Raw genomic sequence first — 27,595 nt, 5'->3', positions numbered from 1 at the left:
GAGAGTGCGGATAGCGCATGCGCGAGGTGGGAGGGACGCCAGCCCCGCCTCTATTGGCAGCCCGTGGAGGCCTCGATCAGAGTCCTCCTGCCGTTGCCGCCTTCACTTACCGCGAGGGGTTGCGCGTCCAGAAGGCGCATGCGCGGCACTGGCCCCGCCCCTTGTTTGCCTCCTGTCTTGGCCTCGGCCAATCACAGCGCTCCAACTCCGCGGCTGCGCGCGTGGGAAGGCAGGAGGGGCGAGGAGGAGCGTGCGGACTGCGCATGCGCAAGGCGGGGAGCGGCGCTGGCTGGACTCCCATTGGCCGCCCGTCGCGGCTTCGGCCAATCACAGCGCTCCAGCCGTTGCCGGGCAACGCGAAGGGGACGCCACCGCTCCAGGCGCCGGGAGGGGCGGGGCCGGAGCGTCCGGGCTGCGCATGTGCGGGGCGGGGAGCGGCGCTGGCCCCGCCCTCCATCTCTGCTCAGTGTGCGCGCGCGAGCGCGGCGGAAGCCCGTGAGCCAGGTAAGGCGCGCGCGTGGCCCGAGGCGCGAGGGGTGGGCGGGGTGGGCGTGGCTTATTCCCAGAGCCGGGGGCAGGGCCTGGGCTTGGGCTGGGCTGTGATTGGGCGGTGCTGGGAGGGGGCGTGGCTTTGGGCGTGGGCGGGAAGTGAAGAGGCGGTGCTTTGGTGTGGGCGGGGTTGGGCGGGGCTTTGAGTGGGCGGGAGGGGTAAAGGGGTGCCCATGCCCCGCCCTCAGCTTCCCTTTGACCCCAGCACTTGGGGGGGGCCTATGTCCCACTTTAGACCCTCAATGTGCCCCTGTCAGCCCTCCAGTGGGTCCCATGTACTCCCTTGGATCCCCTGTGGTGTCCATGTCCTCCCCCAGACCTCCATTGCGTCCTATGTTCCCCTCTCAGACCCCTCATGTGGGCCACATACATCTCTCAGACCCCCAACAGGGTCATGTCCCCCATCAGACCCCCAGTGGGCTCACAAACCCCTCAGCTTCCATGGGGCAACGTCCCTCTCTCATGTCCCCCTCTTAGACCCCTACTAGGTCTCATGTCCCCCCTCAAGACCCCTCATGGGGGTCACATCCATCCCTCAGAGCACAAAGGGGACCCGCGTCCCTCTCAGCCCCTGCTATGAGGCTATGAGGTCCTCCCTTAGACCCCATAGTGGATCCCATGCCCCCACTCAGACCCCTCATGGGAGACACATCCATCTCTCAGACCTCCAACAGGGTCATGTCCCCCATCAGACCCCCAATGGGGTCACAAACCACTCAGCTTCCATGAGGAAGGGGCCATCTGCTCCCTCAAACCCTCTAATGGGTCCCACGTTCTCCCTTAGACCCCAAGTGGGATCCATGTTGCCCCTCTGACACCCAGTGGGGACCACATCCATCTCTCAGACCCCAAACAAGGTCATGTCCCCCAACAGACCCTCAGTGGGGTCACAAACCCCTCAGCATCCATGGGGCCATCTGCCCCCTCAGACCCCTCATGAGGGCCACATCCATCTCTCAGAGCACAAAAGGGACCCATGTCCCACTCAGCCCCCATATGAGGTCATCCTCCCTCAGACCCCCAGTGGGGTCCATGTTCCCCCACAAACCCCTCATGGGGACCACATCCATCCCTCAGAGCACAAATTGGACCCACGTCCCATTCAGCCTCCACTATGGAGCCATGTCCCCTGTTTGACCCTCAGTGGGTCCCTATATGTCCTCAGATCCCCAGTGGGGACCATGTCCCTCCTTGGACCTTTTGTGGAGGCCACATTTATCCCTCAGACCCCAATGGGACCCAGGTCCCACTCAGGCCCCCAGTGGGGCCATGTTGTCCCCAACACCCCTGTTGGACCATGTAGCACCACAGATCCTCTATGGGTCCCTGTCAGACTCCAGTGGGACCCATGGCCCCCCTTGGACCCCTGTGGCATCCATGTCCACCTTAGACCTCCTACAGAGGCCACATCCATCACTCAGACCCTCTATGGGACCCACATTCCTTCTCAGACTCCTAACTTTTACATCAGAGACCACCTTCTGTCATGGACCTACTACCTCAGGGATATGCCAAGTTATGGGGACATGGGGGCTGTAGGGACAAGGTGGTGACTTGGGGGGACGTGGCGCCTATAAGAACATGGTAGTGGGTTAGGTGGACATGAGGGTGGGTTATGGGGACATGAAGGTGGGTTAGGGGAATGGGAAGGTGGGTTAGGGGAATGGGAAGGTGGGTTATGGAGACATGGGGGTGGGTTAAGCGAAGGTGAAGGTGGGTTATGGGGCAATGAAGGTGGGTTAGGGGAATGGGAAGGTGGCTGTGGGGACATGAATGTGGGTTAGAGCAATGTGAGGATGGGTTATGGGGACATGATGGGGGCTATGGGGAGATGGGAGTGGTTTATGGGGACACAGGGGTTTGGGGGACGTGGGGGTGGGTTATGGGGATGTGGGAGTCGTGGAGCAAACCCCAGTAGGCAGGTGCCTCACTCTCTTCTGCAGGATGAAGGAGTGGTGGGTGCAGGTAGGGCTGCTGAGCGTGCCCCTCCTTGCTGTCTACCTGCACATCCCGCCCCCCAAGCTCTCCCCAGCTCTTCTCTCCTGGAGGTCCTCCGGAGGCTACTTCACCTACAAGAACCAGAACATCTTCTACAGAGGTGATGGGGCTGTCCCGAGTGCTGGGGACACCTCATCTGTCCTGGTGGGGAGCGGGACTTGGGGTTCTGCTCCTCTTGGTGGCACCAGGACATCCCCAGGGCCAGGCTGGGTGGTGGTAAATCCCCTCCAAAACCAAACAGCTTTAGCAGTAGCTGCCATGTGGATCCAGGCTCATTGTGGCTGTTCGTTATCAAAACATTTTAACTGGGTGAAGCCACAAAGGTTGGTTCTCATGCAGCATTGGCAGCACCTTGGAGTTGACAAGGAAAGAACCTGAGAGCCTCCAATGAGTCACAGCAAGGAAAAGAGATGGAAAACCCTTTTAGATGGAGGAGTCGTTACCCATTGTGGCAACTTGGAGGCTGATGCAATTAATTTGTGCTGAGAAAAGCCCTGGTTTCCATCAAGTAGCCAGTGCTGGTGGCCACAGTGGCTCATCTGGCCGGGTTTCTGATGCCACACGAGCACCAGGAAGCTGCAGGGCAAGTCAAAGCCATGCTTGGTTTTGGGAGAGGAGGAGATGTGACCCCATGCTGCCGGTTGGCCTCCAGCAGGGCAGAGGGCAACGCCTGTCTGACAGAGGAGGAAACTGGGGGAGGAAAGGCTGACCCTGAGGCTCCTCATTTCCTCTTCAGATTCAACCGGTGCCCTTGGCAGCTCCGACATCGTTGTCCTCCTGCATGGCTTCCCAACCTCCAGCTACGACTGGTGCAAGGTGAGGGGAGAAAGGGCGCTGAGAGGTTGGATGCTGTCAGCAAAATTCATCGTTTCAGCCTCCTAGGAAGGAGCAGATGGATGTGGGTGGAGGGTTAGGATGCTCCAGAGGAGTTTCTGCTGGGGATACCACCGTGCTCCAGGATATTGAGCCTGTTCTTCTCCAGACCCCATGCACAGGAGCCAAGCTCATTTCACATTGCCCTTTCCCATGCTCCAGCCCAAAGCAGGAGAAAACCCACAACTATTGGCTTTTTGGGAGTGGTCTTGCTGTTTATTGGGAAATTTCAACCTCCCAAAGTGTCCCTCTGGGCATCAATGATAAAGACAGTGAGATCAAGGGTACCCTCAGCAGGTTTGCAGGTGACACTAAGCTCAGTAGGGCAGTTGTCACACCAGAAGGATGAGATGGCATCCAGAGGGACCTGGACAAGCTGGAGAAGTGGGGCTGTGTGAACCTCATGAGGTTCAACAAGGCCAAGTGCAAGGTCCTACACCTGGGTCAGAGCAATCCATGGTTTCAATACAGGCTGGGGGGTGATGGGATTGAGAGCAGCCCTGACGAGATGGACTTATGGTGCTGGTCAACGAGAAGCTCGACATGAGCCAACAATGTGTGGTCACAGCCCAGAACCACCCGTGTCCTGGGCTGCATCCCAAGAAGCATGGCCAGCAGGGCGAGGGAGGGGATTCTGCCCCTCTATTCCTCCCTTGTGAGACCTCATCTGGAGTTTCGTGTCCAGTTCTGGAATCCTCAACATAAGAAGGAGATGCAGCTGTTGGAACGGGTCCAGAGGAGGCTACAAAGATGATCAGAGGGCTGGAGAACCTCCCATGTGAGAACAGGCTGAGAGAGTTGGGGTTGTTCAGCCTGGAGAAGAGAAGGCTCTGGGGAGACTTTAGTGCAACCTTCCAGTACCTGAAGGGGCTCCAGGAAAGCTGGAGAAGGGCTGTTTACAAGGGCCTGGAGTGACAGAATGAGGGGGAATGGCTTTAAATTGAAAGGGGGAAGATTTAGATTAGACATTAAGAAGCTGCTTCTAGCAGCTTCCAGTTCCTGAAAGGGGCTCCAGGAAAGCTGGAGAGGGACTTTTTCCAAGGGCCTGTAGTGAGAGGGCAAGGGGGAATGGGTATAAACTGGAGAGGGGCAGATTTAGACTAGACATAAGGAGGAATTTCTTCACAATGAGAGTGGTGAGGCACTGGAAGAGGTTGCTCAGGGAAGGTGTGGCTGCCCCATCCCTGGAGGTGTTCCATTCTGTGATTCTTGGAGCTGGAAGGTGCTGTCTGGAGGATTGGAGGGGATCTTGGCTGTCCATGCTCATGGATCACCACATATCTTTCCTCTCTCCATTCCCATCAGCCAGGTTTTTTTTATCCATTTCTCCTCTTTTCAGATCTGGGAAGGTCTGACCCAGCGTTTTCACCGGGTGATTGCTCTGGATTTCGTAGGATTCGGTTTCAGCGACAAACCTGTAAGTGGCCTGGGAAGGGGATTTCTGCAGCTGCTTTTGGCCCAGAGGTTGTTCTGCTGTGCCAGTATCCCTGGAAAACTGCCATTTCCAGTCCAGTTTCTTCTCCCATTTACATCTGGAAAAGGAATAAGACATTGTAATAGTGGAAGGGATGGGGAAGGCGCATGGTGGGTCTCGGCTCTGTCACTGTCTTGACTTTATTTGGGTTTGAGGTGACTCCGAAGCACTCCTTGACCTCTTTGGAGCATAAGCAGTGCTCCTGTGGCCTTGTGGACACAGCTCTGGCACGGGATATCCTGAATGCTTGGTCTGGGGTCAGAAACTGCTGGTCTCCACCCCATATTATCATAGAATCATAGAATCACTCGGTTGGAAAAGACCTTTGATATCATCAGGCCCAACCATACCTGTCCACTACTAAACCACATCCCTGAGCACCTCATCTCCCTGTCTTTTAAACCCCTCCAGGGATGGGGACTCCACCACCTCCCTGGGCAGCCTCTGCCAGTCCTTAAGAACCCTTTAGGTGAAGAAATTTTCCTGATATCTGATCTGAACCTGCTCTGGTTCAACTTGAGGCCATTCCCTCTTGTCCTGTCACCTGTCACTTGGGAGAAGGGACAAACACCCACCTCGCTACAACTTCCTTGCAGGGAGTTGTAGACGGTGATAAGGTCTTCCCTCAGCCTCCTCTTCTCCAGGCTAAACAACCCCAGGTCCCTCAGTCACTTCTCATAGCTCTTGTTCTCCAAGCCCTTCACCAGCTTCGTTGCCCTTCTTTGGATGCACTCCAGCCCCTCAATGTCCTTCTTGGAGTGAGGAGCTTAAAAGTGAACCCAGGATTCGAGGTGTGGCCTCACCAACACCAAGCACAGGGGCACAATCACTTCCCCGCTCCTGCTGGCCATGCTGTTTCTGATCCAGGACAAGATGCCATCGGGTCTTTATTCTGGAGTTCATGGGCTCATGGTGAGTCGTGCTCTCCCTGTGTGTTCCTCTCCTGCTTTGCTTTGCAGAGGCCCCACCGCTACTCCATCTTCGAGCAAGCCAGCATTGTCGAGGGGCTGGTGCGTCACCTCGGCCTCCGCCGCCAGCGGATTAATCTCCTCTCCCACGATTATGGGGATACGGTCGCACAGGAGCTGCTCCACAGGTCACTGCTAAGCTGATGCTCTGGCTGCACTTTGTTGTCCCTATGAAGATGACTGCCAGCAGATAAGTGGGAGGACATAGCAAGGAACCTCCTTTCTCTTGTACTTAAAGCTATAACGAAGGCTGGGAGGCCTCAAGGCACATCTGAGGCAGATTTGAGGCTCTCATCCATCAATTCCTGTCTGGAAAGATGTTCAGGTTCCCTCCTGAGCTCCTCTTATCGAACTAAGGACAACAGGAGAACAGAGATGATCTCACACTGTTCATTTGACGTGCTGGTTAGTCACTTCTTGAGACCTCAAGGTCTTGTTGTGTTTCACCTTCTTCTCTTCTGTCCCCAGGTATGAGCACAATAAAACTGGAAGCATCTTGATCAATAGCCTCTGTTTATCCAATGGAGGTAAGGTTTTCCCAGTGTGGTGGGATGGGGATCCGTGGGGCGGGATGGGAATCCACAGGGTGGATAGCCTTCCCATCTCTATTACCCAAGAGAAAGCACCACCTGAACCCCACGTAATTAAGGGGCTGTAATTAAGTGTGCATCAGTCCCTGGTGGCACTGCAAAGAAGGGAAGAGACTGCGAGATGCAGAGCAAAGTACTTGTAATGTTACAGCTCTGGAACTGGTCGGGGCAATCCGTGGTTTTAACCTCCCAAAGTGTCCCTCAGGGGCATTGATGATAGAGACAGTGAGATCGAGGGCACCCTCAGCAAGTTTGCAGGTGACAAGCTGAGAGGTGCAGTTGTCACACCAGAAGGATGAGATGGCATCCAGAGGGACCTGCACAAGCTGGAGAAGTGGGGCTGTGAGAACCTCATGAGGTTCAACACAGCCAAGGGCAAGGTCCTACACCTGTGTCAGGGCAATCTGCTGTTTCAATACAGGATGGGGGATGATGTGATTGAGAGCAGCCCTGAGGAGAAGGACTCGAGGTGCAGGTTGATGAGAAGGTTGATTTATAGCCATCAATGTGCACTCGCAGCCCAGAAAGCCGACCATGTCCTGGGCTGCATCTAAAGAAGCGTGGTCAGCAGGGAGGGAGGGGATTCTGCCCCTCTATTCCTCCCTTGTGAGACCTCATCTGGGTCCAGTTCTGGAATCCCCAGCAGGAGATGGAGCTGTTGGAATGGGTCCAGAGGAGGCTACAAGTATGATGTGAGGGCTGGAGCAGCTCCCATAGAAGGACAGGCTGAGAGAGTTGGGGTTGTTCTGGCTGGGGAAGGGAAGGCTCCAGGGAGACCTTATAGCGACCTTCCAGTACCTGAAGGGGCTCCAGGAAAGCTGGGGAGGGACTTTTTACAAGGGCCTGGAGTGACGGTACAAGGGGCAATGGGTATAAGCTGGAAAGGGGCAGATTTAGACTGGACATGAGGAATTTCTTCATGATGAGAGTGGTGAGGCCCTGGCACAGGTTGTCCAGGGAAGTTGTGACTGCCCCATCCCTGGAGGTGTTCAAGGCCAGGTTGGACGGGGCCTTGGGCAGTCTGATCCAGTGGGAGGTGTCCCTACCCATGGCAAGGGGTTGGAACTGGATGATCTTTAAGGTACCTTCCAACCTAAACTATTCTATGAATCTAACTCTGTTCTCTGACATTCTTCCAGGGATTTTCCCCGAGACGCACTACCCCCGCTTCATCCAGAAGGTAAGCTGCTCCCTGCTTCATTCATACTGAACTGTCCCTCAAGCAGAAGTTTGGCTTCATGTGTTTGGCACTTCACCAGGCTCAGATGCCTTCTGCTTTTCCCACTTCAGTAATGGCACCAAGCTGCTTACAGGCATCATTAAAGGAAATTGGGAGATACAGGTGCTGCCTGGTTGTGATATCATCCAAACATCCTCGGTAATCACTGATGGATCACTGCTGAGAGCTCACGTGCATCTAAAGCTGTGTGATCAGCAGGTTGAGGGAGGTGATCCTGCCCCTCTGCTCTGCTCTGCTCTGGTGAGACCTCAGCTGGATTCAGTTCTGGGGCCTCAGCACAGGAAGGACATGGATATGTTAGAGTGAATCCAAAGGAGACCATGGAGATGATCCAAGGGCTGGAGCATCTCTGCTGTGAGGACAGGCTGAGGGAGTTGGGGATGTTCAGCCTGGAGAAGAGAAGGCTCTGGGGAGACCTTAGAGCAGCTTCCAGTACCTGAAGGGGCTACATGAAAGCTGAGGAGGAACTGTTCACAAAGTGACAGGAAGAGGGAGAATGGTGTAAATTGGAGAGGGCAGATTTAGACTGGATGTAAGGAGGAATTTCTTCACAATGAGAGTGGTGAGACACTGGCACAGGTTGCCCAGGGAAGTTGTGGCTGCCCCATCCTGGAGGTGTTCAAGGCCAGGTTGGATGGGGCTTTGAGCAGCCTGATACAGTGGGAGGTGTCTCTGCCCATGGCAGGGGTTGGAACTGGATGGGCTTTGAGGTCCCTTCCAACCCAAACCATTCTATGATTCTATCTCAGCAATACCAAGGGTCGGGTCTAGCTGGGAAATTGCTGCAATACAGGGAACTGAGGGGAAAAGCCCTCCTGGGAGGCAGGATTTACCCATCTGTGCGATACCAAGTGGTGCTGTCTCCTTTTTTCCTTCTGCCCAAGATCCTCAAGGATGGGGGGTTGCTGTCCCCCATCATCACGCGGCTGATGAACTTCTTTTTCTTCTCCAGAGGGTGAGTGGGGACTATGTGCTGCTGGGCACAGTCGGTACAGGGAGGGTGAGCCAAGCAGAGGTGGCTGACGTAGGAATTAGTGTAGTGGGTGTTTGGCAGGTGACTTCCTGTTCACTGGCAGAGGCTGCCCAGGGAGGTAGTGGAGTCCCCATCCCTGGAGGTGTCTAAAAGACGGGGACATGAGGTGCACGGGGACATGAGGTGCTCGGGGAGATGAGGTGCTCAGGGATCTGGTTTAGTAGTGGACATGTACGGTTGGTCTTTTCCAAACAAGCGATTCAGTGATTTGCCCCTGGATTTAAATGACCTTGATCCTCCATGCCGTTTCCTCTCCACATTGGCAAAGCCAAATAATAAACCACGTCTTTTCACCGTATGCTGAAATCCTTCTCTTCCAAGAGTCTTGGACTTGCACGTGTGACAGAGACAATGAAACCCCTAACCGCACGCTGCATATGGCCCACAATCAGATATATATTTCTATCAGATGTTGCTAACCTACTTTTTTCCCCCAAAAGCCCAAAAAGTCCAAACTTGGGGACTCGTGATGCTGTGTTTGCACCCACGGATTTCAGAGTGGAAGCTGGAAGCGCTCGACTGGTCAAGGCTTTGAAGCAGCCTGGTCCAGTGGGAGATGTCCCTGCCCATGACAGAGGGGTTGGAACGAGATGGTCTTTGAAGTCCTTTCCAACCCAAACCATTCTATGACTCCCCAAGAAGGGGAATGAAGCTGGTGAAGGGGCTGGAGAACAAGGGTTATGATAGGCAGCTGAGAGACCTGGGGTTGTTTAGCCTGGAGGAGGCTGAGGGGAAACTGCACCACTGTTTACAACTCTGTAAAAGGAGGTTGTCATGGTGTGGGTCTTGGTCTCTTCCCACAAGTGACAAGCAATAGAATGAGAGGAAATGGCCTCAAGCTGCGCCACGGCAGGTTCAGATCAGAATCAGGAAAAATTTCTTCACCTAAAGGGTTCTCAAGGACTGGCAGAGGCTGCCCAGGGAGGTGGGGAGTCTCCATCCTTGGAGGGGTATAGAAGATGAGGAGATGAGGTACTCAGGAATGTGGTTTAGTAGTGGACAGGTACGGTTGGACTTGACGATCTCAAAGGTCTTTTCCAACCTAATGATTCTATGATTCTATGACTGGATTTTGGCTAGTTTTTGAGCCCTACACTAACCCAGCTCCTGCCGTGCCGTTCTGAACTCTTCTTTTCCAGGCTCAGGGCAGTCTTTGGGCCCTACACACAGCCTTCACAGGCAGAGTACTGGGACATGTGGACGGCAGTGCGGACCAACGATGGCAATCTCGTTGTTGACAGGTAGGTCACCATTAATTTGTTGTACCAGCTTAGTTTTACGTCCCTCTGTTTGCAGACAAAGCCACAAAGCCACAGCACGGCTCTGAGCTAACCAGACCTCAGCCAGGGCTCCCCAGAGCCTCCAGCTGCGTCTGTTGGTGTCTGGGACCATCACTGCACACCAAAAAAAAGAGCTGGGTTGTGATGTAGGAGCAGGGATTCTTGCTAGGATGATGCAAGGAAGGGAAATGAAATCTGGAGTCAGAACAAACAGAGCCTGCACACACTGGGAGAAGGACAACACTGGAGACGTAGAATGTGGGTTGTTTTCTTCTTTGGAAATTAGGGGCTTGAATCTGTGGGGTTTTGCTAACAACTGGAGCTAAATCTGGTTTTCTCCAGTTTGCAACTTCTGGAAGGAGCTTGGGTTCTTGGTTGTGAGTTCAGCATCCTTGTTCTGTGGGGCTTGTGCATATCCTCCCTCACTGTGCAAAATCTTCTCTCCTCTCACTTGGGACAATCTCCAAGCAAGTCATAGAATGGTTTGGGTTGGAAGGGACCTTAAAGACCATCCAGTTCCAACCCCTCTCTTCCAGGGGCAGGGACACCTCCCACTGGATCAGGTTGCTCAAAGCCCCATCCAACCTGGCCTTGAACACCTCCAGGGATGGGACATCCATGAGTTCCCCTTTTACAACCCAGTGGCATTTGACTGGGAACAGAGGACCCAAATTTGATTCCATCTCAGCTGTGAAGGATTCAAACCTCATCCTCTCACTCCCCAGACTATGGATATGGTCAGCAGACTGATTTTGTCTTGCTGTAACAATGAGAAGTGCAGATTCCACCTTGTTTCATGGGCATCTGCTGCGTAACAACAGGTTTCTCTACAGTATTTTGCAGTACATAAACCAGAGAAAGAAGCACAGAGACCGCTGGGTTGGGGCTTTGATGTCCACTTCTGTCCCATGTAAGTAGGAATTCATTTTCCTTGATTTACTGGTTGGGAGATTGGGAATCGCCCCTGTCACCTGCAGGCACTGAGGCTTGGTGCTGGCTCCTTCCACTAATAGCTGGAGCCTCTCGTTATCTAATGAGGATTACGTGGCTCAAATCCATTTTTTTGCAGGGGGTAGCATCACAAACTTAGAATCATAGAATGGGTTGGGTTGGAAGGGACCTCAAAGCCCATCCAGTTCCAACCCCTGCCATGGGCAGGGACACCTCCCACTGGATCAGGTTGCTCCAAGTCCCATCCAACCTGGCCTTGAACACCGCCAGGGATGGGGCAGCCACAACTTCCCTGGGCAACCTGTTCCAGGGCCTCCCCACCCTCATAGGAGAACATTTCTCCCTAAGATCTCATCTCAATCTCCCCTCTCTCAGCTTCAAACCATTCCCCCCACATCCTATCCCTGCATTCCATGATAAAGAACCCTGCCCCAGCTTTCCTGGAGGCCAACTTCTCTGCTCCAGTTTAAGGATTGGTTACAGCAGAGACCTGTGAGCTTGTTAAGGGAAGAGAAAAACCAAGTCTGTTCCACTGAGCAAAGGAAATTCTCCTTTAGAGGCTGGTCCACAGCCCCCTTTTCTCCAGCTGCCGCCAGGGAAGCCGAGGTATTTTCAAGCTCAAGAGAAGGTGCAAGCAGTCAAGGAAAGGTTTGTTTGCTTGAAGGTTGGAGGCTGAACTTGACCCCAGGGCACAGAAGCAGGAGCTCTTTCAGCAGCAGGAATCACAGAATCATTAAGGTTGGAAAAGATCTCTACGATCACATCCAATCATGCCTAATAACCATGTCCCGAAGTGCCACATCTACAGGTTTTTATGAACATCTCCAGGGATGGGGACTCTACCACTGTCCTTGACAGCCTCTGCCAGGGCTTCCCCACTCTTTCATTAAAGAAAGTTTTCCTGATATCCAATCTAAACCTCCCTTGGCAGAACTTGAGGCCATTTCCTCTCATCCTACCACTTGTTACATGGGAGCAGAACCTAACCCACACCTGGCTCCAACCTCCTTTCCAGGAGCAGCAGATAGCAATGAGGTCTCCCCTCAGCCTCTTGTTCTCCAGACTAAACAGTCCCAGGTCCTTCAGCTACTCCCAGAACCCCTGGGCTCCAGACCCTTCCCCAGCTCCGTTCCTTTTTCCGGCCATGCTCCAGCCCCTCAAGGTCCTTCTTGGAGCAAGGGGCCCAAAATTGAACCCAAGATTTGATGCTGAGTCCATGGGGACAATCCCTTCCCTGCCTCTCCTGGCCACACCATGGCTGATCCAAGCCAGGATGCTGTTGGCCTTCTTGGCCACATGGGCCACTGCTGGCTCATGGTCAGCTGCTGTCAACCAGTGCCTCCAGGTCTTTTTCTTCTGGGCAGCTTTCCAGCCGCTCTTCCCCAAGCCTGGAGCTGCACAGGGTTGTTGTATCCCACATGCAGGACCTGGCCCTTGGCCTTATTGAACCTCGTACCGTTGACCTCAGCCCATAGGTCCAGCGTGTCCAGATCCCTCTTCCATGCTAGGGAGGAACATGTCTGGAACAGTCTTCCTTGGCTTAGTTTAGGGTTGCCTGTGGATACAAAAGCTCTGTCTGTACTTCTGTCTTGCAGTGCACCTCATCTATGGGCCCCTGGACCCTGTGAATCCGCACCCAGAGTTTCTGCAGCTTTACAAGTAAGTCAATCCCACCACAAAGCAGGAATAGACAACTGGGGGTTCATTTGGAGGGAGGTTTTTGTCTCAGCCTTTTCCTTCCATTCCTTTTTCATCGAGCCTGGTTTTAATTCCCACCTGTAACCTGCACAGCCAGGGGATTCAGTCAGAGCCATCTGCAGTCTGGAAATTACTTCCCCATTTTAGGCATCAAAGTCACAATTCTCAGTCCAATCAATCATACATAGAATCGCAGAATAACTAGGTTGGAAAAGACCTCTTAGATTATCGAGTCAAACCATTCCTATCTGCCACTAAATTATGTCCCTAAGCACCTCATCTACCCGTCTTTTGAATACCTCCAGGGATGGTGACATTTGAAAACCCCCTCAGACAGCAGCAAGATTTATCCACCAAGGTAGAGTTCTCTCTTCAGCACTTGGAATTGTGATCAACTGAGGCTTCTACAGGGCTTCTTTTGGTGCTAAAACCATATTCTGGGCAGAATCCCAGCTGTGCAAAAGGGTTCTGTCTTCCTCAGCAGTGGCATCTGGCTGGTTGCGGGCTGAGCTGCAGCTCCCGTGCTAAAGCCTTGCTGCGTTCTTCCAACAGGAAGGTGCTTCCCATGTCCACGGTGTCTGTGCTGGATGATCACATAAGCCACTATCCACAGCTGGAGGATCCAACGGGCTTCCTGAATGCATATCTGAACTTCATCAACTCCTTCTGAGCCGCTGCAGCTCAGTTCTCGCTCTCTGTTAATGAATCAGGCTTTGGGACCAGGAAGAAACCTTGATTTTTATCTCCAGATCTAACAATTTGGACTCAACACCCTGATCTTTGGCTGCCAAACTGCTGCTTGATGCAGTTAAAACCACTGAGCACTGTAAAAAGAGGAGCCTGCAGGGAGGCATAGACAAATCTGTCACTTTAAGTAGAGTTGCAGGACACTGACAGTTTAACCCATCCTGTGCTCACCTTGCTTCCTGACTGGCCTCTGGCTGTGTTATAGAACAGAATCATGCAATGGTTTCGGTTGGAAAAGACCTTTAAGATCATCAAGTCCAACCATCAATCCAGCCCTGAGAAGCCTGCCACCAGCTCATGTCCCCAAGTACGACACCTACTCTTCTTTTAAACACCTCCAGGGATGGGGACTCAACCACCTCCCTGGGCAGCCTCTGCCAGCGCTTAACAACCCTTACAGTAAAGAAATTCCTCCTAATATCCAACCTAAATCTTCCCTGGTGCATCTTGAGGCCATTTCTCCTTGTCCTGTCACTGGCTACCAGGGAGAAGAGACCAACACCCACCTCACTACAACCTCTTCAGGGTGTTGTAGACAGTGACAAGGTCTCCCTTCAGCCTCCTTTTCTCCAGACTAAACAGTTCCTCAGCAGCTCCTCACAAGGCTTATGCTCCTAACTCTTCACCAGCTTTGTTGCCCTTCTCTGGACACGCTCCAGCCCCTCAATATCCTTCTTCAAGTGAGGGGCCCAAAAGTGAACCCAGGATTCGAGGTGTAGCCTCACTAATACTGAGTCCAGGGGCACAATCACTTCCCTGCTCCTGCTGGTCACGCTGTTTCTGATACAAGCCAAGACACCATTGGCCTTCTCGGCCACTTGGGCCACTGTTGGCTTATGTTCAGCTGACTAACAATCAACATCCCCAGGTCTTTCTCCTCCAGGCAGCTCTCTAGCACTCCTCTCCAATCCAAGTTTAGGGCCAGAAGGGCTCAAGGGAGAAGAGAAGTACCTGAGGGGAGAGAGAGCACGTGGGTCAGTCCAAGAGTCCTTACTGGCCTTTGCTGTCACAGATGGGACCACTGGCAGCCAAGGGCCGATGCGTGTATTCCCAAGATGGATGTTGCTCTGGTTTTCAGGTTCCTGTGCAAGCAGACTCATTTAAGCTGCCAGGCATTACGATGCTTGACCAGCTTGTCAGGTTTGAAGAATTTAAAACCAAGTTTACCAAGACTAAATACAGCAGGAGAGCTGGGTCTCTAATGCCCAAAACGGGCAATGATGCTCTGCACCCACAAAGGGGCATTTAAGGCACCATAACTATGTTTTCATAGAATCATAAAATCATAGAATAGTTTGGGTTCGAAGGGATCTTAAAAGATCATCCAGTTCCAACCCCCTGCCATGGGCAGGGACACCTCCCACTGGATCAGGCTGCCCAAGGCCCCATCCAACCTGGCCTTGAACACCTCCAGGGATGGGGCAGCCACAACTTCCCTGGGCAACCTGTTCCAGGGCCTCCCCACCATCATGGGGAAGAATTTCTTCCTAATGTCTAATCTAAATCTTCCCCCTTCCAATTTAAAGCCATTCCCCCTCATCCTGTCACTCCAGGCCCTTGTAAACAGTCCCTCCCCAGCTTTCCTGGAGCCCCTTCAGGTACTGGAAAATCGCACTAAAGTCTCCCCAGAGCTTTTTCTTCTCCAGACTGAACAACCCCCAACCTCTCTCAGCCTATCTTCGTATGGGAGGTGCTCCAGCCCTCGCATCATCCTTGTAGACTCCTCTGGACCCATTCCAACAGCTCCATCTCCTTCTTACATTGAGGATTCCAGAACTGGACACAATCCTTCAGATAAGGTCTCACCAGAGAGGAATAGAGGGGCAGAATCCCCTCCCTCCCTGCTGGCCATGCTGCTTTGGATGCAGCCCAGGACATGGGTGGTTTCTGGGCTGCGAGCGCACGTGGCCAGCTCACGTTGAGCTGCTCATTCCCCAGCACCCCAAGTCCTTCTTAGGGCTGCTCTCAATCACATCATCCCCCAGCTTGTATTGAAACCACAGATTGCCCCGACCCAGGTGTAGGATTTTCAGTAATCCCTATTTCCTAGCCAGTTACCCAAAGGCAAGCTCTAAACTTCATGTTTTTCCCACAGCTCTTGTTTCTCTGATTTTCCGTTCAACAACTAGAGGTGATGCTGTGCTCCTGGGACTGTGGCTTCGCCAAAGCTCGTGGCACAGCTCTGCCAGATCAGGCTCATACCCCGTTCACTTGAACAAGCAGAATGTGCAATACTGGCCCTAGCAAAGACCAAGGTGTTCCGAGCAGCAGCTATTCCAGCCACAGTGATCTGAGATAGGTGTTTAAATAAGCATTAAAATAGGATTTCTTCTTTCCTCACCCCACCTGACAACTAAAGAAACACCTTTTGACAACTAAAGAAACACTGGTTCATCAGCAGAGAAAATCCAGGACTTCCCTCGCAAGGAAACCATCGCAAGGTCCCTCTTTTCCCCTCTCTTCCCTGCTTTTGATACAGGATATTTCACATCTTTGAGCCCAGGAAAAGGCTGCACTGTATTGTTTGACCTAAGGCTCAGAGAGTGGAATATACCTTGATAGGCGAAGATCAATCTCTCTTTAGACTGATTTTTCTGTGTGTAACAGAGGAAACAGTCATCAAGAAACTGTAAAATTATAGGTTGCGTGTGGTTTTCAGCTGCTGCTGTTTGAAATTCAATAGCATCCCTGGAGGAGTAAGTGGGTTCTGCTGAGCAAATAGCCATTAGGGGCTCCTTTTTCTATACCGAAGCAGACAGAATTAGAACAAGAAATTTCTATTTTATTAACAGTAATTCATAAGAACTCCACCACCTGGATGAGTGTTTATTTTCTGTTAATAAAAATCCATTTTGACAAAAGTTTTGATTCCATTTTCTTACCAGCTGCATCCTTTCTCTTCCCTGCTCTACTGCAAGTGGCCGGAGATGCAATAAGTTAGATGAGAATGTGTAAGTGATAACGAGGGAAGGGACACGGGCGAGGCTCCGAACCAGCCCCTACTGTAACAGCATACAAAATAGTTACCAAATCGAGGAGTAAAAACTACATGCAGAAGGACAGAGAGGCTCTCGATACCCAGCAATTAACCAACCAGTGCTTGCGAAGGTTTCCACCGCAGTCGAAGCGCTGGAATGCTCAGCCTACAGAAGCCAGGATGACGTCTACAGGTGTTTCTTCCTTACTTCGAACTGTCACCTGCATGGTGACACCGTCTCCTAGAGCAAGCCTGGACCTTACCAGCACATCACAGCTGCCTCGGTACACACCTAGGGACAAAGAAACGCTTGAGAGGTTACTGTGAGAGAGCCTCAGCGACCCCAGAGCCAACGGCTTGGGGAGTACGAGACAGATTCAGTCTACAGCCAGTTGTAGAGAGGGGGTATAATGACTAAAATATACCAAAACCACCAAATCCCCTAAGCTCTTGAGGCCAAAACTGAAGATTATGGAATAAACAGTGTCAGCCAGCACTGCTGGAGGGCTCAGACTGATTTAAATAGGTAGAAACCAGAAAGTGGGCAGCTGGAGCTCACTTCTGGTTTGAGAAGGCAACATAATCCTGCTGTGAAGGCACAGCCCATGGGCTCAGCACCCTTGCAATGAATCGCAGAATCATCAGGTTGGAAAGACCTCTTGGATCATTTGAGTCCAACCATTCCTATCTGCCACTAAACCATGTCCCTGAGCACTTCGTCAACCCATCTTTTAAATACCTCCCAAAGGAAGGAAAAGCCCTCCTATGCTGCTACTTGAGAGCTTGGAAGTGGTGCTCCTGGAGGCAAATCAGACTGGGATGAGCCACCTCCAGGCCCACTTCCTCATCCCTCCAAGTCCACTTCCGTCCCTATGCAGACAGAACTGGAGTTACCAATTCTCTGCCTGAAATAAACTGAGATCCAACATTTCTATCAGACCACTATGTGCTATGTTCATTGTGGTTTTGCTTTAACCACTGCAGTAAAGTTTCACAGAGAACCTCCAGGGAAGGTCCAAAGACTGGAGAGCAGTCACTAAACAAGTTGTGGGTAATGCATAGAATCACAGAATAGTTCGGGTTGGAAGGGACCTTAAAGATCATCCAGTTCCAATCCCCTGCCATGGGCAGGGACACCTCCCACTAGATCAGGCTGACCAAGGCCCATCCAACCTGGCCTTGAACACCTCCAGGGATGGGGCAGCCACAACTTCCCTGGGCAACCTGTTCCAGTGTCTCACCACTCTCATGGTGAAGAAATTCTTCCTAATATCAAGCCTAAATCTGCCCCTCTCCAGTTTATACCTGTTACCCCTTGTCCTATCACCACATGCCTTTATGAATAGTCCCTCTCCAGCTTTCTTGTAGGTCAATTCCAGATGTGCCTTTAGTGACAAGAACTTGAAAACAAGATGGTCATAGGAACCCCTGTCTGGGATAACAACAGGAATTCAGTTCAGTGCCTGCTTTGGCAGTTCTTTGTTCCAAAGATTGATTCACCAGCACTCCCAAAGGTAGGATACCTACATTCTGAGAGACATAAAGTACAGCCCAGCAGCAACAGCGGGCTCCAAATTAGTCCCAGCTGCATTCAGTTTGCTTCAGCTTCCTATAGAGAAAACCTCTCTAAACAAGAGCAGAGTCTAAAAACGCATTTGCCTTCATGTAGTAAAAATCTGTGGGGACATAGGATCACAGAATGGTTTGGGTTGGAAGCAATGTGAAAGCATCGAGTTGAACTCCATGAATACTTACCGGCTAAGTAGAGTGTGTGAGAGTTTTTGTTCTCCGGCACTTTATCTGATCTCTCACAGGGCTGCATGCCCAGGAACTTAATGATGTTATTGACAGCCTCTGCATTCAGAGATGGAAGGAGAAAATTACCACCGGGTTGGTGCCAAGCTTTCTGTGAGAACTAGTTTGAAATTGAAGAACATTCTCTAAGCACCCATGTGCTTTAACCATTTCTGTTCATTCTAGAATCATAGAATGGTTTGAGTTGGAAAGGACCTCAAAGCCCATCCAGTTCCAACCCCTGCCTATGGCAGGGACACCTCCCACTACATCAGGTTGCTCAAAGTCCTACCCAACCTGGCCTTGAACACCTCCAGGGATGCGGCAGCCACGACTTCTCTGGACAACCTGGGCCAGGGCCTCCCCACCCTCATGGGAAACCTTTCTTCCTCAGATCTCATCTCAATCTCCCTTCTTTCAGCTTCAAACCGTTCCCCCTCATCCTATCCCTGCACTCCCTGATCAAGAGCCCCTCCCCAGCTTTCTTGTATGTTCCCTACAGTACTGGAAGGCTGCCAGAAGGTCTCCTCGGAACCTTCTCTTTTCTCCAAGTTGAACAACCTTAACTTTCTCAGCCTGTTCTCATACAGCAAGTGCTCCTGCCCTCAGATCATCTCCATGGCCTCCTCTGGACTCGCTCCAACAGCTCCATGTCCTTCCTGTGCTGAGGACTCCAGAATTGAATGCAGGGCTCCAGGTGGGGTCTCACCAGAGCAGAGTAGAGGGGCAGAATCCCCTCCCTCACCCTGCTGGTCTTACTTCTTTGGATTATCTTGGTTATCACCAATACACCCACCTTGCCATATCCCTTCTCTTACTTAAGAGCTGAGGGATGCACCCCTCTCTTCAACCAGCCTCCTCAAGCTGCCAAGTTTCCGTTCACTGTAATCCCAACACAAAACTGCCACACAAAGCCTTGTTGCTGGGATATAATGTCACATTGGAAGGCATCAAATTCTCCTCCTGCCACACTAACTGTATCTCCAGCATGGCAGATTTATCAGGTTTACTATGTGGGTCACGAATAAATGAGAGATCATCTCACCGTCAAGGGTTTTAATTGAACTAAGCGCAAAAGTTTCTTCTTTCTCAAAGTTATCCCCCACTTCTTCCCATGCAGCTGCAAAGTTGGGCTTTAAAACCTTCTGGATGTGATCAGACACGGTCACCTCCAAATCTTCCAACTGAGAGAAAAGCAAAGGAGATTTTCAGCTGCCAGTTACAGAAATGATCCTGGTCTTTAAAAAAGGAAAGAAGGAAAGAAAGAAGGAAAGAAAGAAGGGAAGAAAGAAGGGAAGAAAGAAGGGAAGAAAGAAGGGAAGAAAGAAGGGAAGAAAGAAGGGAAGAAAGAAGGGAAGAAAGAAGGGAAGAAAGAAGGGAAGAAAGAAGGAAAGAAAGAAGGAAAGAAAGAAGGAAAGAAAGAAGGAAAGAAAGAAGGAAAGAAAGAAGGAAAGAAAGAAGAGAAAAAACAGCACTTTGCCCAGACAACTCTGGCATGCCTGGCTTTAATTTCAGAAGCACGTGATAATAGAATCTAAAAAGAAGAGAGGAAAACTAGTATTTATGGTGGTCATTCATAAAGCTTAAAACCATTTACACAAAACCATCAGCGAGATGAAAGCAGAGCAAAAAATTTGGCGATGGTTTTGTGATTCAAAGCCTATTCTAGGCCTCACTGGGTATCCGAAGAAATTGGCTTTCTCAGAACACAGGAGCCTTTACTCCCTGAAAGCCCAAAAGGTAAATACATTCATAGAATCAGTGGTTTGGGTTGGAAGGGAGCCTATCCAGTTCCAACCCCTGCCATGGGCAGGGACACCTCCCACCAGACCAGGTGGCTCAAAACCCAATCCAACCTGGCCTTGAACACCTCCAGGGATGGGGCAGCCACAGTGTTCCTGGGCAACCTGTGCCAGGGCCTCACCATCCTCATGATGAACCATTTCTTCCTAATGTCTAATCTCAATCTTCTCCTTCCAATTTAAAGCTATTCCCCTTCATCCTGTAACTCAATGCCCTTGTTAAAAAAGTCCCTCCTCAGCTTTCCTGGAGCCCCTTCAGGTCCTGGAAGCCGCTCTAAGATCTCCCCACAGCCTTCTCTTCTCCAGGCTGAACAACCCCAACTCTCTCAGCCTGTCTGCATAGCAGAGGTGCTCCAGTGCTCAGATCATCTTGGTGGCCTCCTCTGGACCTGTTTCAACAGTTCCATCTCCTTCTTATGTTGGGGATTCCTGAGATCTGACTTGTATTTCAAGATTGATGACATGAATACAGTAAACAAAAGCAAATGCCTGGGGTGGAAAGATTATGCCACCATTCTGAAAAAAGACACTGAAGATATTTCTTTCTTCCTATCTATCCCCACAAATCCTGTCTCCACAGGGCACTACAACCTAAACTGTTGGCAGAAGCAAGGTTTTGGAGAAGAATCTACAGTTCCCAGTTGCTGTATTATGGAAATGCCATTCTAGGCAGGCGAGCTGTTCTCTCCTGCTGCCTTCAGATCCAAAAGGAAACCATCAACCCCATCGCCACATGTATTCCAAATTATATTCATACAGCCCACAAGAGTCGTGAACTCACCACATACTCATCGTCATAGCCATCGTCTTCTGGCACGCCTGTGTTCGGGTCGCAGTCTCGAACAGTGAACTTCATCGTGCAGCTGAAAGTACAGGCAACTGAGGAGAGAGAAAAAGTCCATATAGGTTAGTGGTGCTGCTTATTCCGCTTGAGCCCTCGATTCCCAAAAAGGGACTGGAAAGACGGTGCATTACCCTTGTCCAGGAAGATACGGTTTCATAGAACCATAGAATAGTTTGGGTTGGAAAGGACCTTAAAGATCACCCAGTTCTAACCTCCCAGCCATGGGCAGGGACGCCTCCCACCAGGTCAGGCTGCCCAATGCCCCATCCAACCAGGCCTTGAACACCTCCAGGGATGGGGCAGCCACAACTGCCCTGGGCAACCTGGGCCAGGGCCTCACCACCTTCATCACGAAGAAATTCTTCCTTATGTCTAGTCTAAATCTGCCCCTCTCCAGTTTATACCTTTTCCCCCTCATCCTATCACTACAAGCCTTCGCGAACAGTCCCTCCCCAGGAAAACTTGCATCAGCCAGATATGTATTTATTACCAATCTTTTGTTTCTCCTACTTGTACTTTCCTCACTGTTCCCAACAAACATCCATGTCTCGAATGGTGCTCTTTTCATTGGCTCAAGACACGAAATGCCTTTTCGTGCATTACCTGCACGCTCTCCAATCTTCTCAATTCATTTTTAATCATCCAATACCACTGATGAGTTAAATAGTGTGCAGATTAGTTTGCACAAATACAGGTTCTACATAAAAATCAGGATGTGTGACACACAAGAAACAGTCCTAGAACTCAAGTATGCACTTGCCAAATCCCAGACCCAAAACACTTTGTTATCTGCTCTCAAAAAACTCAGTTTGAGGGATTTGTGGCACAGAACTGCTCCCTCATGCTGCATACCTGCAGTGGGGTCATCCTGCGGAATCTGGACGAGGGTGTAACACATGCCCGGCTGGTTGTAAGCCAGGTTGGGCGCTGGGATGCAACAGATCACATCGTAGGCGTCCGACGGCTCCATCTGCACAGTGACTCTCTCTAAGAGCTGATCATTTAATGTGTTCGTACAATCAAACTGCAGAAGAAGAAATCAAAAAGGGCTTCAACATAGAAGAAACATTTCTAACCAAGGATACGAGGACAGGCTGAGAGAGTTGGGTTTGTTCAGCCTGGAGAAGGCTCCGAGGAGACCTTAGAGCGACCTTCCAGTACCCAGAGGAGCTACAAGAAAGCTGAGGAGGGACTGTTCACAAAGACTTCTGGTGATAGGACAAGGAGGAATGGGGATAAACTGGAGAGGGGCAGATTTAGACTAGACTTAAGGAAGAATTTCTTCATGATGAGGGTGGTGAGGCACTGGAACAGGTTGTCCAGGGAAGCTGTGGCTGCCCTATCTCTGTAGGTGTTCAAAGTCAGGTTGGATGGGCCTTGGGCAGCCTGATCTATTGCAACATGTCCCTGCCCATGGCCAGGGGTTTGGAACTGGATGATCTTTAAGGTCCCTTCCAACCCGACCTATTCTATGATTCTATGATTTTGCACCAAGTCAGCTACTCAACAGCAGAAATCTTGCATCTTTGATCAAACCTGTCGCTCTCACTAAATAGCTTTTCTGTCCAATTTTACCAGAATGCTTTAACAGACAGGATCATGAGCTTGGTGATGGATCCAGTCCTGTTCAATAACTTCATTAATGACTTGGATGAGGGGATCGAGTGCACCCTCAGCAAGTTTGCACATGACACTAAACTGGGAGGAAGTGTTGATCTGTTGGAAGGTAGGGAGGGCCTGAACAAGCTGGATCCGTGGGATGAGGTTCAACAAGGCCAAGTGCCAAGTCCTGCACTTGGGACACAACAACCCCATGCAGATCCAGGCTTGGGGAAGAGTAGCTTGAAAGCTGCCTGGCAGAGAAAGACCTTGGAGTGTTGGTTGACAGCAGCTGAATGTGAGTCAAAGTGTGCTCAGGTGGCCAAGAATGCCAACACCATCTTGGCTTGTATTAAAAACGGTGGGGCCAGCAGGACTGTGCAGTACAGTGACTGTGCCTCTGTACTCGGTGCTGGTGAAGCCACACCTTGAATCCTGGGTTCAGTTTTGGGCCTCTTGCTATAAGAAAGACGCTGAGGTCTTGGAGTATGTCCAGAGAAGAGCAATGAAGCTGGTGAAGGGGCTGGAGAACAAGTCTTATGAGGAGTGGTTGAGGAAACCGGGGTTGTTTAGCCTGGAGAAGAGGAGGCTGAGCGTAGACCTTATCACTCTATACACTACCTAAAAGGAGGTTGCAGAGAGGTGGGTGTTGGTCTCTTCTCCCAAGTGACAAGAGGGAATGGCCCCAAGATGCGTCAGGGGAAGTTTAGATTGGACATCAGGAAAAATTTCTTCCCAAAAAGGGTTCTCAGGCACTAGCAGGAGCTGCCCGAGGAGGTGGTGGAGTCCCCATCCCTGGAGGTGTTTAAAAGGCAGATAGATGAGGTGCTTGGGGACATGATTTAGTAGTAGACAGGTATGGTTGGAGTTGATGATCTCTAAAGTCTTCTCCAACCTAATGATTCTATGATTCTTAATCTTCAATCCTTTTTTTTTGAGGCAAGCAGCAAACACTCTCTTAACTTACCTTGCAAGTCCCTTAAAAGAGAAGCTGTCCTCTCCAGGACACAGTGACAACACTGTTTACACTACACCCAGGCATCACAAAGGGCCAACTTCTATTCTACCCTGACAAAAGCATGTAACTTACCTGGAAAACTATGTGATTTGTGAACACGTGTTTAATACAACGAACAAAATACTCTGTTTCTGCTTCTGTGAGCTGCACTGGTTCTGAAGACTTGAATAATGGACCCAGGCTCTTGAACTCTGGAATGGCTGCCAGTTGTTCTGCACAGAAACAAGATGACAGACACTTAGGGACAGGTTTGTTCTTTGGTACCATCTGACCTGGAGGTCAGACCTCCCCTCCCTTGAGACGTTCAAAGCCAGGTTGAATGGGCTTTGAGCAACCCGATCCAGTGGGAGATGTCCCAGCCCGTGGCAGAGGGGCTGGAACTGGATGGGCTTTAAGGTCCCTTCTAACACAAATGATTCTATGATTCTCTGACCCGTGGCAATCCTCCCAACACTTCAACCACTGCAGACCCATAGATCTTCTCCCATACCTTGGAATATATCCTGACGTGAAGGAGCAACTTTCTCAGGCTTGCTGGTAACTAAGGCAATCTCTGCGAAGAGAAAAGCAAACACGTTGTGCTGGCAACCACACTATGCAGGAGTTTTAAATGACTTTGGATCTCCACTAAAAACTCTTTAGCCTGTAGCGTTTCAAACATTCTTCTGCAAACCGGTTCTGCAGCCTGGTTCCACAACAGCCCCGTGCAATGCTCCAGGCTTGGGGAAGAGCGGCTGGAAAGCTACCCAGCTGAAAAGGGCCTGGGAGTGCTGGTCAACAGCAGCTGAACATAAGCCAGCAGTGGCCCAGGTGGCCAAGAAGGTCACTGGCAACCTGGCTGGGATCAGCCATGGTGTGGCCAGGAGTAGGGAAGGGATTGTCCCCCTGGATGTGGCACTGGTGAGGCCACACCTTGAATTCTGGGTTCAGTTTTGGGCCCCTCACTACAAGAAAGACCTTGAGGGGCTGGAGCATATCCAGAGAAAGGAACTGAGCTGGAGAAGGGGCTGGAGCCCAGGGGTTCTGAGAGCGGCTGAGGGCTCTGGGGCTCTTCAGTCTGGAGAAGAGGAGGCTGAGGGCAGAACTCATCGCTCTCTGCAGCTCCTGGAAAGAAGATTGTAGCCAGACAGACACTGGTGCCTTGTCCTAAGGAACAAGGGATAGAACAAGAGGCAACCTCATTAAGTTGCGCCAAGGGAGGTTTAGATTGGATATTAGGAAAAACTTCTTTATGGAAAGAGTGGTGAAGCACTAGAAAAGGCTGCCCAGGGCAGTGACGGAGTCTCCATCCCTGGAGGAGATAAAAAAACATGTAGATGTGGCACTTCTGGACATTGTTTAGTTGGTACAGAGAAGCTGGGCTGATGGTTGGATACAATGATCTTAGAGGTCTTTTCCAACCTCAATAAGTCAGGAGTTGTGCAAGATCCATGGAAGAAAGCCAGTGAGGTGACTAAGGGTTTCTGAATAGAATATGAGGATAGGCTGAGAGAGTTGGGGTTGTTGTTCAGCCTGGAAAAGAGAAGGCTCCAAGGAGAACTTATAGTGACCTTCCAGTACCTGAAGGGGCTACAAGAATGCTGGGGAGGGGCTGTTCACAAAGGCCTGTGGTGATAGCATGAGGGGCAATGGGTATAAACTGGAGACGGGCAGATTTAGACTGGACGTAAGGAAGAATTTCTTCACCATGAGAGTGGTGAGGCACTGGAACCAGTGGTGAGGCATCAGCCCAGAGAAGTTGTGGCTTCCCTATCCCTGCAGGTGTTCAAGGCCAGGTTGGATGGGGCCTTGGGAAGCCTGATCTAGTGGGATGTCCCTGCCCATGGCAGGGGGTTGGAACTGGATGGTTTTTAGGGTCCCTTCCAACCCAAACTATTCTATGATACTGGAATGTGCTTATTTCATGATGACAGTGAACTAATGAATCAATTCAGATGATGGAACACTTCTTTCAGAGAACAAGATTAGCAGAAAGAATCATGACATTCTTGCCAATCCCTATTTCTTTGGAAGAGGCGCTATCTGCACTTATCCATGAAGAAGAGGCAGGTTTGCTTCTGCAAAGCCACTGACACTATAACTGGTAGAGCACTCAGCTGAGCCACCTCTGGTCTCCTCCAGTTTACAGACATCAAGGATCATTTTGGTGACCTGAATGCTTCCAGCTTTGCCTCCAGCCACGTAAATGAAGCCCCAAGCGTACCTGCTTTCTGTTCAAAAATTGGTGCCGTAGCCAGTGGAACTGTTTTCATGTCAAAAGGTTTGTCGGAAGGATCCAGGGTATATTGATGCAGTGCTTTCTCCATCCCAGGAACGGAGACAGTCAGCCCTGCAAAGCAGAAGCACAAGCAGACGATGTCAGCTTTAATAGCAGGAACTCAGACGCCTACAGGTTCACAGATGAACAGCACAGGGTTTGGTTTGACCAGTGCACCAAAAGCAACAAGATGCCAGTCTGAAAAACTTATCTGCGTCCCAGTTATCACCCTCTTGAGATACAAAGAAAGAAGATTATTGCAAGAGGTCTTCTCTGTAGCCTCTTTGCTCAGGCTGCAGAGAAAAGCTCTTGTGAGGAATCTAGAGTATACAGCTAGATACGGTTTGGATTTTGGCTCATAAAAAAATGATATAAGTGCTTTAATTTCCCAGTAAACACAAAACACACGCTAAGTACTTTGAGATAATGGACTGGATAGAAGCCCTGCTCTGAAAATGACACAGGGAGTTGCCATTCTAGAGAGTCCTCCAGTCAGTTCACTCCAGAAAATCATCTTACAGCTGTCTTACATGTTTAATACTCTGCTTGAATGGACTTTAAACCACAGACCATAAAACATTTTTATAACCAAGATGTTGGTTATAAAAGACCTCGGCAACAAGATGCGTCGTCCTCATTTTGCATAGAAAACACAAAGCAAAGGTTAAGAAAACTGTCCCAAGCAAATGACAAGGCAATGATGAAAAAAGCGCAAGCCATGGTCCTGCTCAGTTTCCTAGACAACCCTTCCCACATTTTACTCAGTCTGTCATTCTTGGTTAGCAAAATACGTCAAAGGAGAGTGCCAAGGCCAGACCAAACACCCAGTTCTGTCCTTTCTAGTTATTCCAATCCAAGTTATGTTACAGGAAACTATTCTTATAGCAACAAAGCCCACCCAGAATACAGAACTCGAAGGTAACAGTTCAGAATTATTTTCTGTCACTGACCATTAAAAATATAGGCAGCGTTCAGCGCGATCTGTCTCTGCTGCAGCACATTCAAGTAGAACGTCGCTCTGTCCCGAACTTCATCATCGCTGTCCATCATGCACCTGATTTGGGGAACAAGAGGATGGCAGTCAGCCAGCTCAGGACACCACAAGAGCCGAGGTAAACATAGAATCAGAATTTGGTTGGAAAAGAGTCCAACCGTACCTGTCCACCACTAAATCAGATCTCTGAGCACTTCATCTACCTGCCTTTTCAACACCTCCAGGGATAGGGACTCCACCACCTCCCTGGGCAGCCTCTGCCAGGGCCTGAGAATCCTTTAGGTGAAGAAATTTTTCCTGATGTGCAGTCTGAACCTGCCATGGTGCAACTTGAGGCCATTTCCTCTCATGCTATCACCCGTCACTTGGGACAAGAAATGAACACCCACCTTCATACAACCTCCTTTCAGGGAGTTGTAGACAGTGATGAGGTCTCCCCTCAGCCTCCTTTTCTCCACCTAAACAACCCCACATTCCTCAGCTCCTTCTCAAATAGAATCATTGAATATGGCACTGACCAGCTTGGACTCGATACTGCAATGACAATCTGAGCTCCCTCAAGGCGTCTTCAAATTATACAAAAAAGCGTTAATAATACACAGCTTTTGAGCTTAACTTGAAGTTCATGTGCAAGCATCATGTCAGAAATCCAAGTTTAAAGGAGATGTGTATCATGGAATCATGGAATGGTTTGAGTCGGAAGGTACCTCAAAGCCCATCCACTTCCAACTCCCTGCCATGGGCCGGGACACCTCCCACCAGACCAGGCTGCTCAAGGCCCCATCCAACCTGGCCTTGAACACCTTCAGGGATGGGGCAGTCACGCTTCTCCGGGCAACCTGGGCCAGTGCCTCACCCCCTCAGAGGAAAACATTTCTTCCTGATCTCGAACGCCATGCATGCTTGCTA

At 50.7% G+C, this 27,595-nt stretch overlaps 2 protein-coding genes across 8 annotated transcripts in view; one reads left to right on the top strand and one right to left on the bottom strand.

Annotated features, from left to right (window-relative positions):
* Nucleotides 1-102: 102 nt before the first annotated feature.
* On the top strand, nucleotides 103-16,062 carry MEST (mesoderm specific transcript). Of its 6 annotated transcripts, none has more exons than XM_054050091.1 (12): nucleotides 103-504; nucleotides 2,493-2,514; nucleotides 3,284-3,363; nucleotides 4,760-4,837; nucleotides 5,854-5,990; nucleotides 6,331-6,389; nucleotides 7,592-7,632; nucleotides 8,577-8,647; nucleotides 9,865-9,966; nucleotides 10,839-10,915; nucleotides 12,552-12,615; nucleotides 13,207-16,062. In XM_054050091.1, exons 1-12 carry the CDS (start codon nucleotides 139-141, stop codon nucleotides 13,322-13,324), a joined length of 1,215 nt encoding a protein of 404 aa, XP_053906066.1. In that variant the 5' UTR covers nucleotides 103-138; the 3' UTR covers nucleotides 13,325-16,062. The 6 variants fall into 6 exon arrangements, with proteins under 6 accessions (XP_053906066.1, XP_053906075.1, XP_053906090.1 ...); XM_054050125.1 differs by having other exon boundaries at nucleotides 382-504; nucleotides 2,493-2,647; XM_054050100.1 differs by lacking the exon at nucleotides 9,865-9,966.
* A 190-nt stretch (nucleotides 16,063-16,252) lies between these two features.
* Nucleotides 16,253-27,595, bottom strand: part of COPG2 (COPI coat complex subunit gamma 2) — a 34,048-nt gene continuing 22,705 nt past the window's right edge. Inside the window, exons 16-25 of one of the 2 annotated variants that reach the window (XM_054050079.1) lie at nucleotides 26,643-26,746; nucleotides 25,639-25,764; nucleotides 23,926-23,988; nucleotides 23,508-23,647; nucleotides 21,671-21,842; nucleotides 20,756-20,853; nucleotides 19,218-19,356; nucleotides 18,134-18,232; nucleotides 16,496-16,670; nucleotides 16,253-16,403 (exon numbers count right to left, since the gene is read on the bottom strand). In XM_054050079.1, the coding sequence (XP_053906054.1) occupies nucleotides 16,540-16,670; nucleotides 18,134-18,232; nucleotides 19,218-19,356; nucleotides 20,756-20,853; nucleotides 21,671-21,842; nucleotides 23,508-23,647; nucleotides 23,926-23,988; nucleotides 25,639-25,764; nucleotides 26,643-26,746 (1,072 nt within the window). In that variant the 3' untranslated portion in view covers nucleotides 16,253-16,403; nucleotides 16,496-16,539. Of the gene's footprint in view, nucleotides 16,671-18,133; nucleotides 18,233-19,217; nucleotides 19,357-20,755; nucleotides 20,854-21,670; nucleotides 21,843-23,507; nucleotides 23,648-23,925; nucleotides 23,989-25,638; nucleotides 25,765-26,642; nucleotides 26,747-27,595 lie in introns of both variants that reach the window. The other variant, XM_054050070.1, reaches the window with a different exon arrangement.

The sequence above is a fragment of the Cuculus canorus genome, chromosome 1 (genome assembly GCF_017976375.1).
Source record: "Cuculus canorus isolate bCucCan1 chromosome 1, bCucCan1.pri, whole genome shotgun sequence".
Classification (NCBI taxonomy): domain Eukaryota; kingdom Metazoa; phylum Chordata; class Aves; order Cuculiformes; family Cuculidae; genus Cuculus; species Cuculus canorus.
Note: the sequence above shows the minus strand (reverse complement) of the source record. Positions and strands in the feature narration are given on the sequence as shown.